This window comes from Rhinolophus sinicus, linkage group LG09 (genome assembly GCF_036562045.2).
Source record: "Rhinolophus sinicus isolate RSC01 linkage group LG09, ASM3656204v1, whole genome shotgun sequence".
NCBI classification, from domain to species: domain Eukaryota; kingdom Metazoa; phylum Chordata; class Mammalia; order Chiroptera; family Rhinolophidae; genus Rhinolophus; species Rhinolophus sinicus.
In genome coordinates this window covers 91,118,269-91,135,119 of record NC_133758.1, presented here as the reverse complement: position 1 = coordinate 91,135,119, position 16,851 = coordinate 91,118,269, and the positions used below count along the sequence as shown (strand labels likewise).

At 34.4% G+C, this 16,851-nt stretch overlaps 1 protein-coding gene across 1 annotated transcript in view; it reads left to right on the top strand.

Moving 5' to 3' along the window:
- Nucleotides 1–16,851, top strand: part of THSD7A (thrombospondin type 1 domain containing 7A) — a 617,189-nt gene that overhangs the window by 512,573 nt on the left and 87,765 nt on the right. The window contains exon 8 of the mRNA XM_019726870.2: nucleotides 8,662–8,856. Coding sequence (XP_019582429.2) covers nucleotides 8,662–8,856 — 195 coding nt within the window. The remainder of the gene's footprint in view (nucleotides 1–8,661; nucleotides 8,857–16,851) is intronic.

Sequence of the window (16,851 nt, the reverse complement as noted above, 5' to 3'; positions counted from 1 at the left end):
AGAATTTGAACTAGGGAAGTTTGACTTCTAGTCACAAAAAAAAGTAAATTTAGAGGAGATGAAATTAACATTATAGATCATTTCAAACTCAAAAACAATGAAGAAGAATGAAGTTACAAGAAATAAATATTCAAGAATGAAAAGAGGAAATAAATCCCGAGAAATAAGAATGAATAAAACTTTGTTTAATCTCAAATAACGCCAGAGATGAAGTCATTATTTGAAATTTCTAGAGTTTCCATTGTGCTTTTATAACCATGAGTCAGTTCATTTTTTATTCACTGAAAATAAACAAAGCTGCATAGCCTGAGACTTCCAGGCACACAAACAAAAGGATAATAGGCAAGAGCATAAAAATGAAGTATTACTTTCAGTTAAATGAAGTTAAGAAAACAGATCTCACATTTTTATTCTAAAACACATATACATATACATATATATGCCGTGATGGTTGGTATTAAACAGGAGCAGAAGTCATGGGCCCAATGTCAAACTTTACAGAGTATAAGGACACCCTTTTTTCCTGGCTAACCCTAAGTGAAATCCTTAACCAGAGTTATTAAGAAAGGAAGTCATGGATAAAGAGTTGTTTGTTTAGCACCCTGCTCACTAAATGGACAATTTACACTGTGTGTATCTTAAATTCAGCAAAGCAAGACAATGCAAAGTTATGATTTAATTTAGCACTAAATTTTTATCATCTATTTACAACAAATTATGTTATTTACTACACTTTGTTTAAAACGTGTTTCTTCTCAAAAATGCAGTTAAAGGTTGTACTCTTAACTGCATCAGAGCCTGTGGTAGGAAAATGGATGCTGCTGGGGGCAGGAAGGCAGCTTTTTACCTCAGACTAACCTGATTCATTTCACCAGGCTCATGAAAGAATATAAACTGAGGCAGAAACTTGAGATCACAAAACAAAGAAAGGTGACAAGGAAGAGAATATACTGGGAAGATGAGAGATAAACTTATTGAGAATGGAAAGGGTTCGAAGATGATGTAAAAGGGGGGAAATCTTGAAAAGAATTATATCATAATAGGGAGACCCTAGGTTGCTTAAATACATTTAAAAGTCAACAGGTATATAGATTGTTTAAAAAAAGGAAAGAGAGGATGAGCTAAAGGTAATATTCATATTATAAATTGGATATAAGTTGGTTTGTCAAAATAAAAATTGCACCAAAGTTACACAAGCAAGACTTTATTCTAGACTATTACAATAGAGAGAAACTGAAATCAACTCCACAGATGTAAACAAAAGGCTGGAATATTTTTTATGCACTGAGGTGAGCTAGTGGAAAAGCACTCAAAGACATTAGGGGAAAGAATGATCAGTGGGAAGTGTTGAGCACATTGAGTTATTTCTGAGTTTGTCAATGTCTTTCTCTGTAACACAGATGATCATCTGTGTGTGTTAATTGGTGTCCATTGAAGAAGTTAGGTACCTACCACCCCATAGAGACTGGGAGGTCAGTGCACTGTCTCCTTTGATGTTTCCATGTCAGAGATAGTTCTCCTTGAGGACATTTCCTGGGTGTAAGACTGGGAGAGGCGAGGAGAAGATTTACCTAAATTTCAAAGGGACAAGAAAAGAATGTATAGTTGCAAAAGATCAAGGGCTCAGAATCAGGAAGCAACTTGTCTAAGATTTATTCAAGCTGAGGGCAGTGTTAACAGTTTTTCTTCCAGAAAAGTAATGTATGTCCCGGGATTTCTCATCTATGTTTTTTTCAGCTCATCCAACAAACATTTACTGCAAAATTCAAGTTTTGATTATAGCTGACCCAAGGATTCAGATATAAAGATGTTGAATAAGACAAAATCTCTGGCCAGAAGGTTCTCATAGGCTAATGGAGGTGAAAGTTAGTAAACAGACAATTATATGCGTAAAAAGTCTTAAAAGTGTTATGTCTACAATGCTGTGGGAATGGAGAGGATAGAGCAGAACTCCATCTGGGCAATTTGAGAAAGTCAGAGAAGGTTAACAGAGGAAGAAAATCCAGTCCTAGAGAATAATGTAGGAAGAGGTGTGTCAACCAGACATGGAAATCAGAGTACACCAACTGGCAGACAAGTGAGAAAGCAGCATGTCAGTTCATGGGGAAGCAAAGAGCTTTTCTGTGGGTAGCATGTAGGGAAAACATGAGGAAATGACAGAAGATAAAGATTTTCTATGCTCTAGTAAGGAATTTGGTCTTCAGATCCTAAGTATTGGGGAAACTGTGATGCTCATATTTATATTATAGAAACACACCCTTGGGGTCAGGATGGATGATGGGCTGCAGGGAAAGTGTGATACAGCAGGAGACCAGAGCAAAGTGTGCAATGGTCTAGAAGAGGACATGAGGTCAGGATATACTTGGTACCTTGAATAAATCAGACTCACAACCTGGTTGTGATAGCAAAGGGAGTACAGGGATTAAAAATGATTTGTAAATTTTCCACTTAAAATTAGGAGATTTGTACCTACTCTTCAAGGAGGGGTATGAAGAAACTTATAAGACTCAATTCATGAGTTCTCTTCTTCAACAAACTGAGAGTGATTCTGGACCTTCATATTTTACAGTTGTTATAAAGTTCTGATAAGACTATTAAATGAAAATGCTTTCTAGAATAATCCAGGCAAATATGAGACTCCATGATTTTTCCATCTCAATTCTTTTAAACATATGTATTGGTTTTCAATAAATAAGTAAGTATATAAATAATGACTTTCACTATCAAAAGTCAATATGAATTTTTAAGATAATTTCTGATGAATACAAAGACATCAATGACTCAATAATACTTCTCAGGATTATAGTAGAGTATGTACTGGTCTGGCAAGAGATATCTGATACCGAAATTGCAATACCAGAGACTTTATAAACAGTGTGTTTTAAAGGAAAAATAAATCTTGGCTCTGTGTCTGGTTTCTCTTTGCTTTAATTACTCCTTTATGCTCACCCCCCTCTCAATTTCATTACATTGCTGAGTTTCAGTTGTGCAATGACTTTTGGAGGTACACTACACATTGTACCACTGTGATTGAAAAATTAACCATAACAATCTTCACATTTCTATGATTAAAAAGAAATCAGGATAATGCAAGGGGCATTTAGGGAATAGTGCTAAATACGTATTTGTCTGATATTAAAATACAATTAGCTGTATTTTTAATGTATTAATGTTGTGTTCTTGACTCAGGTCCTAAGCTATAAAACCTGGAAACCATAAAAATCTTGATAAACCAAGATTTATATTTTATATTATATTGAAGCTCCAGCACAATGAATACAAAAACTTCCAGTATACACTTTTACTAAGAAAAAAAAGTCTATCCTCTTATCTCAATTCTCATTTTGCTTTATTTCTATTGAAATCTTCATGTTTTTTTAGCGTAATTGCTTCAAACAGATGTTCATTTCTCTTATCTTGATAATAGGAAACACAGTAGAATGAAAGGAGATATTTTGTGAGAGTTTATGAAAGAGTTTGGCAGTGTTCATGAAAATAGGCCAAACAAGGAGAAATTTGGGGGTTTCTTTAAAGATGTCAAAATACATGTTTAAGTTCATTACAATGATGAATTATTAAAAATATATTCTTAAAATTGTATTTGTGAAGAAAGAGGTTAAATGGGGAGACATTAACTTAAACTATCTACATCTCATTTTGAGTTCATTAAAATAAATAAACCCAAGCATTTTCATTTTATTTCTCAACCTTTTGTACAGGGTATCAAAAACATTACACGTGTTTAAACTACCAGATATGCTTTAGTTCGCACTTCAAAGTAAGATTTAAGTTGTAATATGTAGACGATGCTTGACTCATTTAGTTCTGTGTTGTATATTTCATGTCAAATATACATTTTGCAGGATTAATTAAAATGCCTAGCGCTTCATGGGGGGAAAAACAAATTACATAAATGCAAAGCAGTTTTTGAAACTTTTTATGTTGGTAGATGCATGCCAAATATATACATACATATATGATATATGTAATACACAAAGGCTGGTATAGGGAGGATTCTAAATGTTGATGACATCATGTACAGAATCTAGTTAAGAAATTGTCCTGAGAAGGACTGAAAAAAGAAAAATAGGTCGCATTGGTCTGTGCCTGCACGAGTTGTAAACTACATCACTCACTGTAATGGTAATTGGATGTGTCTGCCCAGATTCATTGGGATGCACACTCAGATAATCAAAGTTTCAAATGGTTCTATAATGGGGACATATGGTGGTTGAAAATATCCTAATAGTAAGGCAGCTGATAAGGAAAAGTGGAATTTCCAGAGTGCTAAGCAGCAAGATTTCCATTTCTCTATATGCAAAGAGAATCAATTAACCTGATAGTTTGATATGTACATGTTTAATTTACTGCTATATATTCTCCAAAATAATGTCATGCAAAACAGTCCTTATCTAATTAAAATAATGTTTATCTATCAAAACGAGTTTTAATGTGAGGAAGAGGGATGGAATTATTTTCTGCAATCTTATAAATAAAGACCTTATTTCCAGAGTCACTTTTTATATTCAAAATAAGATAGAAGTAGCAGCCTCTGAAACTAATTGGAGATGACAAGTTTTGGAGTTTCCTGTGATAGATACAAATCCACCTTTATTTTTTCTAATGTTTCCCAGATGACTGATGCCTGGAATGCTGGAGATTTAGTTTACAAGAACAAAGCTCCTAATAGTTCCAGTTAGTGGTCAATTAGCTGAGTTGATTAAAGCATCCATTGAAAGCAAAGTCAAAGATCTGAATGATTTCATATTTCTGTATCTGTTGCTGTTTGTTCAATGGCTGTCGTCCAAAATATGTAACCCTGCACATGTTAACAATGCATGCTCTTTGTAGTTGAGACAGTGTGTGGCTGTGACCATACATCACTGTCTCTTGAGAAACAACTCAGAGTGACAGTTTCTTGACTTCTTTGTAGACAAATACTCATCCATTATAAACGTCCTCGGCATCTTGAGTTCTCCCGACCGCCGCACCAGTTAAAAAGGAGATTAGGCAATTGGTTAGAATTCAATTCAAATTTCTGCTGCTTTAGTCAAACTTATATTATTTCAGACAGTAAACTTAAACTTGTTGAGCTTCAATATCCTTTAAAGAAAAAAACAGCTATTAAAACATCCGTGTCTGAAGGTTGTTGTAAAAGGTATAAACTTTCAGTTAGAAAATAAGTAAGCCAAGAGATTGGATTATACATCAATGTAACTATAGTTAGTTATATTGTGTTGCATATTTGAAAGATGCTAGCTAAGAGAGGAAATCTTAGAAATCCTCATCACAAGAAAAAAAGTTTGTAGCTATGTATGGGAACAGATGTTAATTGGACTTACTGTGCATTTTGTAATACATACAAATATCGAACCATTATGTTGTCTATCTGAGGCTAATGTTACATGTAAATTATACCTCAAAAAAAATTTACTGTGCCCTTAGGTGAGATGAGGTATACAATATTCAAAGCACAGTGCCTGACAAAAGATAGGCAATCAGTAACCATTCATTGAACGAATGTTCTCATTCTCATCCAAGTATACTCTGTATAAAGAGAAATATAAAGGGAAGTCCCATAGAGAAATGAATGGTGTTTGGTATGAAATCCAGATGAATTTGTTTTATGCAGGTGCCCTTTCAAGAGGCAGTCTGGTTCTATTCAAACCACAAGAGGAAAAAGGCAGGAAAATCCTAGGGCAATGCTTAGATTTTATGTACTTATGAATCACCTAGGAATCTTTTGAAAATGCAAGTTATGACTCAGTGAGTAGGATCTGAGAGACTGCATTTCCAGCAAACTTCTGATGCATAAGCTGCCTATCCATTGATTATATTTTAGCAGAATCCTAGAGCCCTTGAATGTGTGGCAGTTTAAAAAATACTGTACTTAAACCCATATTTGTCTAATCCGACATTCTGTTTCCTGACACAACAGCTTAAAATTTATTAATCCATTTACTTAGCAGAGGATCATTTAGTGTCTACTATATGCCAGGCACTGTTCTAGGTATAAAATAATGAACCAGACAGATAAGAATCACGCCCTCATTGGCCTTTTAATATAATGGTAGGATCAGACAATAAGCATGCAAACAATTGATTGAAATAGTTTCTAGTGGTGATTAAAAACTATAGTGAAAACCAAATGAGGTTATTGTGAGATTGTGTATGGTCAATTAAAAGTCCTCTAGGAAGGAGACAATTGAACTGAAACCCAAATGTTGAGAAGCAGTCTGCTATATGAAGTTCTGACATTTTCATACAAAGTAAAGAGAGAATGCAAAGGCTTTGAGGCAATAATGAGATTGCTCTGTAGGTGGATAGGGAAAGAGCCATTGTGTGGCTATAACAAAATGTCATGATTTGGATGCAAGACAGTGGTGGGAACAATCAGAGGGGCAAACAGGGACAAGGTCACACCTGGAGAAGTTGGGGGGAGTGCAGTAAAGGCTGAAATTTAAGGAACTCTTAGAGGATGGATCCCAGGTGGGTCCTAACAGCTCCACAGAGTGTTAAGGTATACTCTAGAAGAAATGTAGCTACAGAAAAATACACCTGGCCAAGCAGAAGAAAGGTGAAAAAGAACGAATATAAGATATGGGACACAGATTGAAAAAGAGAAAGAATAACTCAAAAAGCAAGAAAGGTCCCAACTGTACATCCCTTAGGTTTACACGACAAGAAACAGAAATATATCACTCATGCCATGCAAATTAATCTAATAGCACATAAAATAGCACACCACTCGCAATTACTGCAGAATAAATTAAATTTTTCTGAGTAGAAATGATTAAGTAACTATTAGAGAAGACGTGAAACTATATAATTCCTAGTTGACTATAAACTGTAGCCCCAGACTTGCTTCACTTTCCACAGAATATTGGAAATGAATGTGAAAGAGAGTAGCTGGAACAATAAAATATAACAATGAAGGCAATAAGGCATATGCAAGCCCATCTTTGCACTAAGAAAAAAGTTTAGTAGTAAATATAGTCATCATTATTATGTCAACTGTAAAATATTAAATGCCTCGCATTATAATGAGATTTTTACTATACCTGTATAACTATAAATCCACAATCTATCATATTGTTTTACCGTGATATAAGCCAAACTCTAAGGCCAATAAAAACAATTAAGAAGCGATCCCACAGATCCAAGTAAGTAAGGAAGAATGAATGATGTAATGATGACACAATTGTCATTTTAGTGAATTTTACTAGTGAGCATGCCTAATAATTTAAGGCCTGCAAACTAGTGACTATTAACATGTTAGGTACATTCCAGTTGACTTCTGGTTTTGTCCAGTGACGTAAGGCCCTGAAAACTGGTAGCCATTAATGTGTTAGAGCATTTCCAATTGACCTCTGATTTTCTGTCTTGTTTTTCAAATATAAGAATAAAGGACTGTACATTAAAATGGTGCTCCTAACTTTCCGTCAGTGAGAAACAATTTTGAGTTATTTGGCTAATAGAAGTGAAGAATGGCACAGTTAGTCACCCTTTATCACCTGAATGCCTATTGCCCCAACGCACACATTTCTGATACATTCATGCAGAATTATGGTTGTATTTTGTGGCGAAACAGCAGATTAATTTTTGCTTGTTTGTGTATTCACTTTGTTCCAATGACCTCCTTAGCACCCTACATTAACCAGCTAAGTCACAGAGTTCAGACTTTTTTCATACACTATTTTGGTCATTTATTTGTAATTTTTTGGGTTATCTTTGGCATGTTTTAACAGCACCAATGTTTTCTTTCTAATTAGCCTTTTGTATAACTCATTTTGTTCATTCAACAAATACTAAATGAAAGCAAATCTCTAGAGCTTTGAGGACAAGAGAGGAAGTGGAATGAGATGAAGCTAGAGAGGCAAACAAGAGCCAGTATTGTAAACTTTTAAGAAATCTGGTCTCTATCTTAACAGCAATAGGAAACGACTGAAGAGTTTTAAGTGACACCATCTTCCTTCTGCCATTTTCTTACCTTGTCATTTTTCTCCTCTCCCAATGGGACCACCTTAAACAATGGTTTAATAATGTTATCCTATCGTTTACATTTTCTGGTTATTTCTAACGAACTTTTTTTTTTAATGAAAGAAGAAAGGTTGCCAATTACACAAAATTAAATTTTCTGGGAGGCACAAGAGAGTTTACTTTTACAAATAGAGATAACGATGAATTGATTCATGAAAACATATGGCACAGGCTATGGATATTTGTAAATGATGGCTCATCTGCAATAACGAGACATAAAGAGGGGACCTTATTTCATTGATGCTCCTTATTGTAAGTGTAATATTTTAAGTATGAAAATTACTGGGCAGGTAAATGCTTTTAACGATATGCTTAACTTACATTCCTAAACTTCATAGATAGATAGATAGATAGATAGATAGATAGATAGATAGATAGATAGAGATATCCATCCCTAAATTATGCTGCATTTAATATGTGTGTGTGTGTGTGTGTGTGTGTGTGTGTGTGTGTGTGATCTTTTAACATCTGGTTGTAGTAGGCAGTCACACTTTTGGCTTCATTTTTAACTAAGAACAAAAAGGAAATAACCTAGTTTATCTCGCTGCCCATCTGGTTTCAATTGCTCATTTTACATTTATTGAGAAATGATAAGATTGTCGGTGATGATGTCTTTCCCAGGAGAAGAAGTTGACAGACAGCTGTGCAGAGATGCCATCTTCCCCATCCCCGTGGCCTGTTATGCCCCGTGCCCAAGGGACTGTGTGCTCAGTGCGTGGTCTGCGTGGTCGTCCTGCTCACACACCTGCTCAGGGAAAACCACAGAAGGGAAACAGATACGATCGCGGTCCATTCTGGCCTATGCCGGTGAGGAAGGTAAGGGCGTGAGCTTTAGAAGAGACGTGTTTCTTTCAGAAGTTGGTTTGCATTTACTTTGTCGTGTCTGGATAAGATGATATTCTAGAAAAATCACCTTCCAGAAATCCAGCTATCCAAGGAAATTTAAAATCTGTTGACATATTGGGCAACTTGCTTCTGTTCCCCAAAATTAATCTTGAAAACAAATCTTTAATAAAAGAGTAAGACTTTTAAAAGTGAACTCGCTTTGCCTTTTCTCCCCTCATAATAATTAAAATCCTTTCCAGTTCAAAGCATTAAACCTTTGAAAAGGTCTGAAAATGAATCCCAAAACTCTTGATGTCATATTTCATTGTTTTTTCTTTATTTTAGCAGTCAGTTTTTCTCCTTGAAATCACTTTCTGTCTTCTCATAAATAGGTGTATATGTTCAATAATGAAGTTTATTTAAAAATAAACAACAACATGGCTATTGCTTGACTAAAAATTACATGGGTTTCCTACCATTCAGGTTTCTGACCATAAACTCTGAGATCCAGAATTCTGATACATAGATTGTGTTCATTTTTAAAATGTGTTGCTCTTCCATGAGTTCACCCTATTGGATGCATAAAACATGTTTTGTCATATATTCATACCTTACTTGTGCTAGCTTTGTTGTTGAGAAATACAAGGCTCTTGGTTATTATCTCTCAAGCTTATATCCAAATGCTAATTTGGCCTCTGTGAGACTAGGTGATACAATGTCATACTTATCTTGTCATTCTGGAAAATAACACAGGAGTAAGAAAAACAGAAGTCAATCAAATTCTGTCACGTTAAAGCATGTTCTGTCTCAAGAATATATAGGCATATGTTATTTAAATATTATCAAACTGAATGAGACTTCTCTTCATTCACATGATAAATAACAATTTATGTTTGTAATAAGCATGTGTTTCTCTGTGTATATTCCCAAGTAATCAATTTTGGAGGAATTTTCAGGTAGACTGTTTCATCTTTCTATTTATAAAACATTTTAGTGCTAGAAACCTTAGAGTATTCCTATTTGATCAAACCTGCTGTGTATGTAATATCTATGCAAAAATGTAATTCCCTTTGCCTTAAGACATCAGAGAAAATTTTAACGTGTTTTAAATAGTCGACATATGGGAAAACTTTAAATTTTCTTTAAAGTATACAAAACTTTTTTCTGTCACCTTAATATAAATTTAACGATTTGCTACCAAAAAACAAACAAACAAAAATAAACAGTGTATTTGTGGGCCTAATCGAAATATAGAAGCTTTTAGAGAAAAAATTATATACCTTGTGCTGTCAAACAATAACTCTAACCTTGTATAGATTATATTCAGACTTCAAACTCTATCAGCTCATATTATGTCTTGAACTTCATTAAAATTGCATCTGTGGTCACCCTGCTTCCTATAAATCCATTATACTCTGCAGACACTTTCTGTGTGACTAGTAATGAGTGACTTTTCACCCTGTAAGTCACATGGCAGAGATTTTTGCCAGGCTTGCAGAACTCACCAGATCATTATTTCTACAGACATGATGCTTCACACTGAAAGGTCATGAAATGCTTTAAAGGCAGAAATTTATGATTGCTCTTTGATATGTATCATCCACTTAGTTTGACAAGGTGAGACTTCAATAATTTTTAATTAAGTCTAGTAGCGACCATAAGAAAGCCATGCTGGAAAATTATAGATGTTTATATAGTAAATCATAAAGGCATGAATTCAAAACATGATTTTAATTGGAAACCTTAATGGAAACTGTCAATGGGAAATCTGCTTCTATTTGTCTTTGGTAATAACAGTTACAAAAATTGGTGTAATTATATGAGATATTTAATGAAGAATCTGTCTTACAAAAATTCATACTTATTTAATACCTATTATTTGCTGAACACTTGCACATATTTTCTGTTCCTCAAAATAAACCTCTCATAATTCTTAGCTATTTTAAAAATAGTTTAGGACTATATTTGCACAAAGTTTCAAATATGTTTCCCTGTAATTAGGTAACTATAATTCTATATAAAAGTAGGTTTTTCTGTAATTCCCCAAGAATTAGTATTTTGTATGTGTCATAAATGTTTTTAATTTTCTGTGGATCAGAAAATTACTGTGATAACCTTATGGAAAAAGATTACGCTGGAAAAATTACATATCGAGTTTTTTTGATGTGCAATTCTATGATTTTATGGTGAAATAACTTTCAGACTCATATGCAAAGTATTTATCGGATTTACAAAATAAATGCTGTACCCTATACTTTTGTTTATCTCAGCCAGAACTTTACCATTAAACGTTAAGTGAAGATTACATACCCTCTTATATTAATAAGGACAGTTTAAGTTTTGTTACAGACAGCTCAGAAGTCCAGCAACTTAAAAGAACAATTATTTCTTCCTTATGGGAACTTTGCTAATGTTGGGTAACTCTCCAGGACAGTCTGTCTGCCATCAAATATTTTGGCATTGTACCTCCATGTGAAGACCTACTTCATAATCCCCATGCTAGTGGAAGATGATAATGGGAGAGTCTGTCTGCTGATTTAAAAGCATCAGCATTAGATTCTACCATCCAGAAGTGATTTATGTCATTGCCAATGATATTCCATTGTCAAAGAAAGGCATACAATCATGACTTGAAGTTGAGTCTAACTTCAAGCAGAGTGCAGGATGAGGGGTAATATAACCCTATTGTGAGCTAGAAAGAGAAGAGTGCTGGTTACCAGCCTTCCCCTGGTTTACTCAGTCTTCTTATTGTGTGTTTTTGTGTATATGTGTGTCTGTGTCTATATCTATATCTATCTCTATCATATCTCTATCTCTGTCTCTGTCTCTATCTCATCTATCTATATCCATAGATAGATTATAAAGGACTATTCCATATGGCCCTAATTTAATCAATGAACTAGGCCTCTCTCCATTGTTGAAATGTTATGACTTGTATTGATCATTTCTTTGTTCCTGTTAAATAAATGATAGAATAATAGAATAGCACTTGCTCTTCCTCACACTATGCTTCTTTCTTTCCCCTTTCCTTTACCTTTTCTTCCCTCCCTTTCCTTTGTAGGCTTTTTCTCTCCCTTCCTGAACAAATTTATCTAAAAAGCCATTAGTCGGAGCCAAGCTGTTGAGTATCTGTGCCAGCAGGTGAGGGGTTGGCAATAGTTCAGAGTGGGTTGTCAGATCCCAGGCTGGGTGAGAAGGGCATTCCCAGTGGAAAGAGGGTGGCCTGGCATGAAAGTCAGAGACACTGAATAGGCTAAGCAACAAGAGGCACAAGGATTGTACACGAGGGTAGCAGCAGGATGTCATAGCACAGGCAGGGTGAAGAGACAATCCCATCATTGTGGCAGCCAGCCAGTGTGGAGCGTTGGAGCCAGGCAGGGGTTGAGAACGGTTTCTGTAATGTGGCGTAGCCTCATGCAGGGTGTCAGAACATGGGCAGAGTGATGAAGATATCTTGTGGGTACAGCAGTGGAGATGGCAGTGAGAGACTGGTAGTGCTGGTGGGGGTGGGGGGGTGACCAAATAAGCACATGTATTAAAAATAATAGGAGTCGAGTTTCTATTGCTGGGAAGGGAGTTACTATTGTGTTAAGAAAGAAAACTAGAATACACCCTGTTATATTATATTGGAATTGAAAGTTAGCAATGGGAATTCACTGTGTTCAATTCATAAAGATGGATATAGAATTAAATACAGAGGGTGCCAAAATAAGTATATACACTTTAAGAAAGGAAAAAACTGTATTAAAATTGTACCTAATATATACAGATAACAAAAGATGGATACAAGTCATGTGTATACATTTTTTTGGCATCCCCAAATGTAAGTATACGTGTAAGTATATGTATTATCTGTGTAATACATATACATATATTAACTACGTCCTTTGAAAGGACCTGAGAGCAGCAAGATCTCAATAGCAATAAGTGCATACAGTGCTCAGATCTTGGTTTCTAGTACCATTTTCCGAAAAAAGGAACCAGGGCTCCTTGGAACCATGGCTGATTCCAGGGCTGGAATAGGAAAAGTATAAGATGTACCTAGAAGGTCTTGTGCCAGAAAGAAAGAAAGGAAGAGGAGAGCACTTCAGAAGGTCACAGAAGCTAGCTTGAAGGGTCTTCCACCCGCCACATATGGGATCAATTGGAAGGCCAAAATAATAGTAATAGAGATTATAACCAATTAGATAAAATAGGAAACATGGAGCCATATTTGATATAAATAAATAAATGAAAGTGTTAATTGAATATCTGATAAAGAGAATTATAAATACAGTCTCAACTATCTCCCTAATGGAGAAGTATGACAGATGCCACCTGAATCCAGTGATCAAAAGTTACATCATTGGTAATAGAGCAAATAGAAATCACGTGTTCCCCATGTGATGCAATGAGAAAATGACATCACTTCTGTGATATCCCTGTCAATGATGCATATTGTAGAATCTAATCATAAGAAAACATTTGACAGACCCTAATTGAAAGACATTGTACAAAATAACTAGCCTTTATTCTTCAAAAGTGTCTAAATAATGGAAATTAAGGGAAGACTGAGATCTATTCCAGATTGAAGGAGACTAACAATATATCACATCTAAATGCAACACTAGATTCTGAACTAGATCCTTTTGCTTTAAAAAAGACATTTTTGGACAGTTGGAAAACTTGAATGGATTTGAGGATTAGATGATAATGTGTCAGTGTCAATTTCCTGATTTTCTGATCTTAAATGTGCTTAAGTGTCGGAAAATGGCCTTGATTACAGGAAATACACACTAAAGTACTTAAGTAATGAGGCATCATGCAACAACTTCTTCCAAATGGTTCAGGGAAAAAATTAGTGATAATATACTTTTAATTTTCCTGTAATTTTGAGGTTGGTTCAAAATTAAAACATAAAAAAATAATAGAATAAACATGATTTGAATATAAATGCTTTTCATACAGTTTTGAATAACATTATATAGTCTATTATCAGCAATACATAAAAGTTGTCATAAAATGTTTCTTATTGAATTGTTATCATTTGGAAACCAAATCACAAATAGTAGCAACTGGAGATAGTTAATATACTGGAGAAAGTAAAAAAATTTCTTGTTTTAATTAAAAACTAAAAATGAGTGTGTGTGTGTGTGTATCTGTATGTGTGTGTATATTCCTAAACTTTGACTTCTTGTTAAATAAAATTGGTAATTTGTTTTTTTAACATTGTATGTTACCTTGAGGTAAAAAAAAAAATCTTCCTTGTACTGTATAAACTGTAGGATGGGTCTCAAAAGCTACTCTACATTGTGCTGGAAATCCTAAAACGAAGCAATCTCTAAACACTTAAGTCCTGTGTATATTTAATATGAATAGTAATAGGTTGAATTTGAATTAAAAATTTATGTTAGATTTATAACATCTCTAATTTTTGAATCCGTGTTGCAGATCCTTAACAAAGCTGATTTACAAAGGAAAAATGATTTTCAAATTGTTTTTCATTGAGTATGACAACTTCTGTTAATTCTCATTACGTAGTTAATTATTCACCCAGAGCAAGAAATGAGAGTGTTTATTTTTGCAAAGTTCAGAATAACCTGATGGTATAATTTTGTCAGCCAAATTTTAGTGTCTTTACACCTGCTTTATACATGAAGAACATAGATGCAAATTGAAATTGAATTATGCCAATTTTGACTCAAATAATTAGGCATCTTCAAAAATTTTATAGTATAAATCATTGAGGAGAGGAATGTTTCTATATTAAACTTGTCCAGTTTTTGCAGCTAAATGAGTTTAATCCTAAGGGCCAGGGAGCACTTCTGTTTTGTAGAGGAAATTGAAGAACCCTGGAAGCATTATATGTGTATATACACACATAACTCTGACTTCTAAGTGAATACTATCACTTCCTCATCTTCCCACTTTGAAAAAGAAGTTCTGCTTCAGTTTGTCCCTACCTAACCATTAGGCAGGATTTATGCAGATTCCATAGTAGGAAGGTTTCTACTTCTTTCAGCAAGGAAGGGAAGAGAGAGAAGGGGAAGAGGCCTTCAGCAGAATCTCCTAAGGTTCCCTGTGTGGCTCATGCTCTTCCAATTCAATTCCTGAAATCTTGGCATTGCCAAAGTGTTTTTCACCCATCAGTGGTCTGCTATCAAGAGGATTCGGGCCGCAACAGCAGGACATTACAAGCATCTTAAAACTGTAATTCATTGTACACTAACTGTCGCTTCTTAGCATGAGCCCAGTCCCCTTTCTTCTCCTCCTTGCCAGTTACTTCCCTGTGTGAACTCTGCACTCCAATTGACTGCATCAATATTGCTAATTCCCAAGGTCATAGCTACATACATGCCTTTGCTTTTATTTATTTTTTCTGCAGTTTAAATAAAACTCTCCCTTCCTTCTTGCCCTTCAGGAATTCTGCTTGTCAAAATCCTACTTCAAAACTCATCTCAATGCCTCCTACCAGAACATATTTTTCAGGACCCCGAAATTAATGGCATCTGACAATTTTGAATCTCAATTACACTAAAACCTCTTTTAACATAATTCTTATGTTCTACCTAGAATTATACTCATTTGTATGTTTATCTTATCCCCCTACCACTTTTCCCCACTACATTATAAGATCCTTGAGAGTAGCAGGAATTATTTTTAATCCCTTGACTCATCGGACAGAAGCATTGCATACACACATATCCAATTAATGTTTTGAACAGTTTTTTTTTTTTTTTCCAATCTGCCATCTAAATTGTAAGAATTTTAGTGCTAGAACCAGAAACACCATAGGTCTGTTCAAATGTATCCTCTCAAAGTTTTTATGGACTTGATGAGGGAAGAAAAAGTCATTTTTTAATTTCTAAGAGACAGGTTTCATATAACATTTGATATTTTTATATAAGCATGGCAGTTTATTTGTCAGAATTTCATCAAAGTATTATAAAATATTTCCTTTTGATGGAATGATAGAAAACCTAGTCACATTAATATGAAGTATATATTTTTATGTATGAAGATTTTAAAAAAATATACTTATCACTAATTTTGTCATGGATAACATTTTATAATTTTACCAGTATTATGGAAATATTCACAGATGTCTGGAATTAGATCTGCCCATAAATAATAAATAAATTCCATATTATATCTATCAATTTTTCTACCATAAAATCATTCCCAAAGCAACATGACAGTGCTACAATGACTGATTCTTCCAAGACATACTTTCGAAATTGCCACATCATTGTTATAATTAAGACCACATTGGGGCTTATCTGTACAAGTATCCTTACATCAGCCTCAAACTGCTGATGTAGCTTTAATGTGGATTGGGCCAAGAAAATAAATAGCCTTTATACCTGTAAACTTAACAGCTATTTTGCAGTTCCTCTACACGTTATGCTGATGTTGTAGAACTTTTTTTCTTACCATTTTTTTCCAGAGCCAACCAGTTAATTCCAACATGAAAAACAATTCAGTTTTAAAATCACAGTTTAAATAGCATACATATATTGAGGTATGTAAAGACACACATTATTTTGTAGATCAGTAATTTTCCTATTAAATATAACAATATGATTTAAATGGTTATATATAGAGAGATATAGATATATAGATATAGAGAGACAGACAGACAGACAGACAGAGACAGAGACAAAGAGAGACAGAGACAGAGAGAGAGACAGAGACAGAGAGAGACACAGAGAGAAAAAGATAGAGAGACAGACAGAGACACACAGAGACAGAGACCAAAAAAAATATACATGTTTTAAGAAAGGAAAAAAATGTTTTAAAATTGTAATACTCAATATATACCAACAACAAAAGATGAATACAAGTCACTTAGTATGACTTCTGCAATTACAAGAAGTGCTTAAAATGGTTACCATTAGCGTAATTTTAATACCATTTTTTCCTTTCTTAAAATATGAATACTCTTTTTGGCACCGTGTGTGTGTGTGTGTGTGTGTGTGTGTGTGTGTGTGTGTGTGTAATTAACAT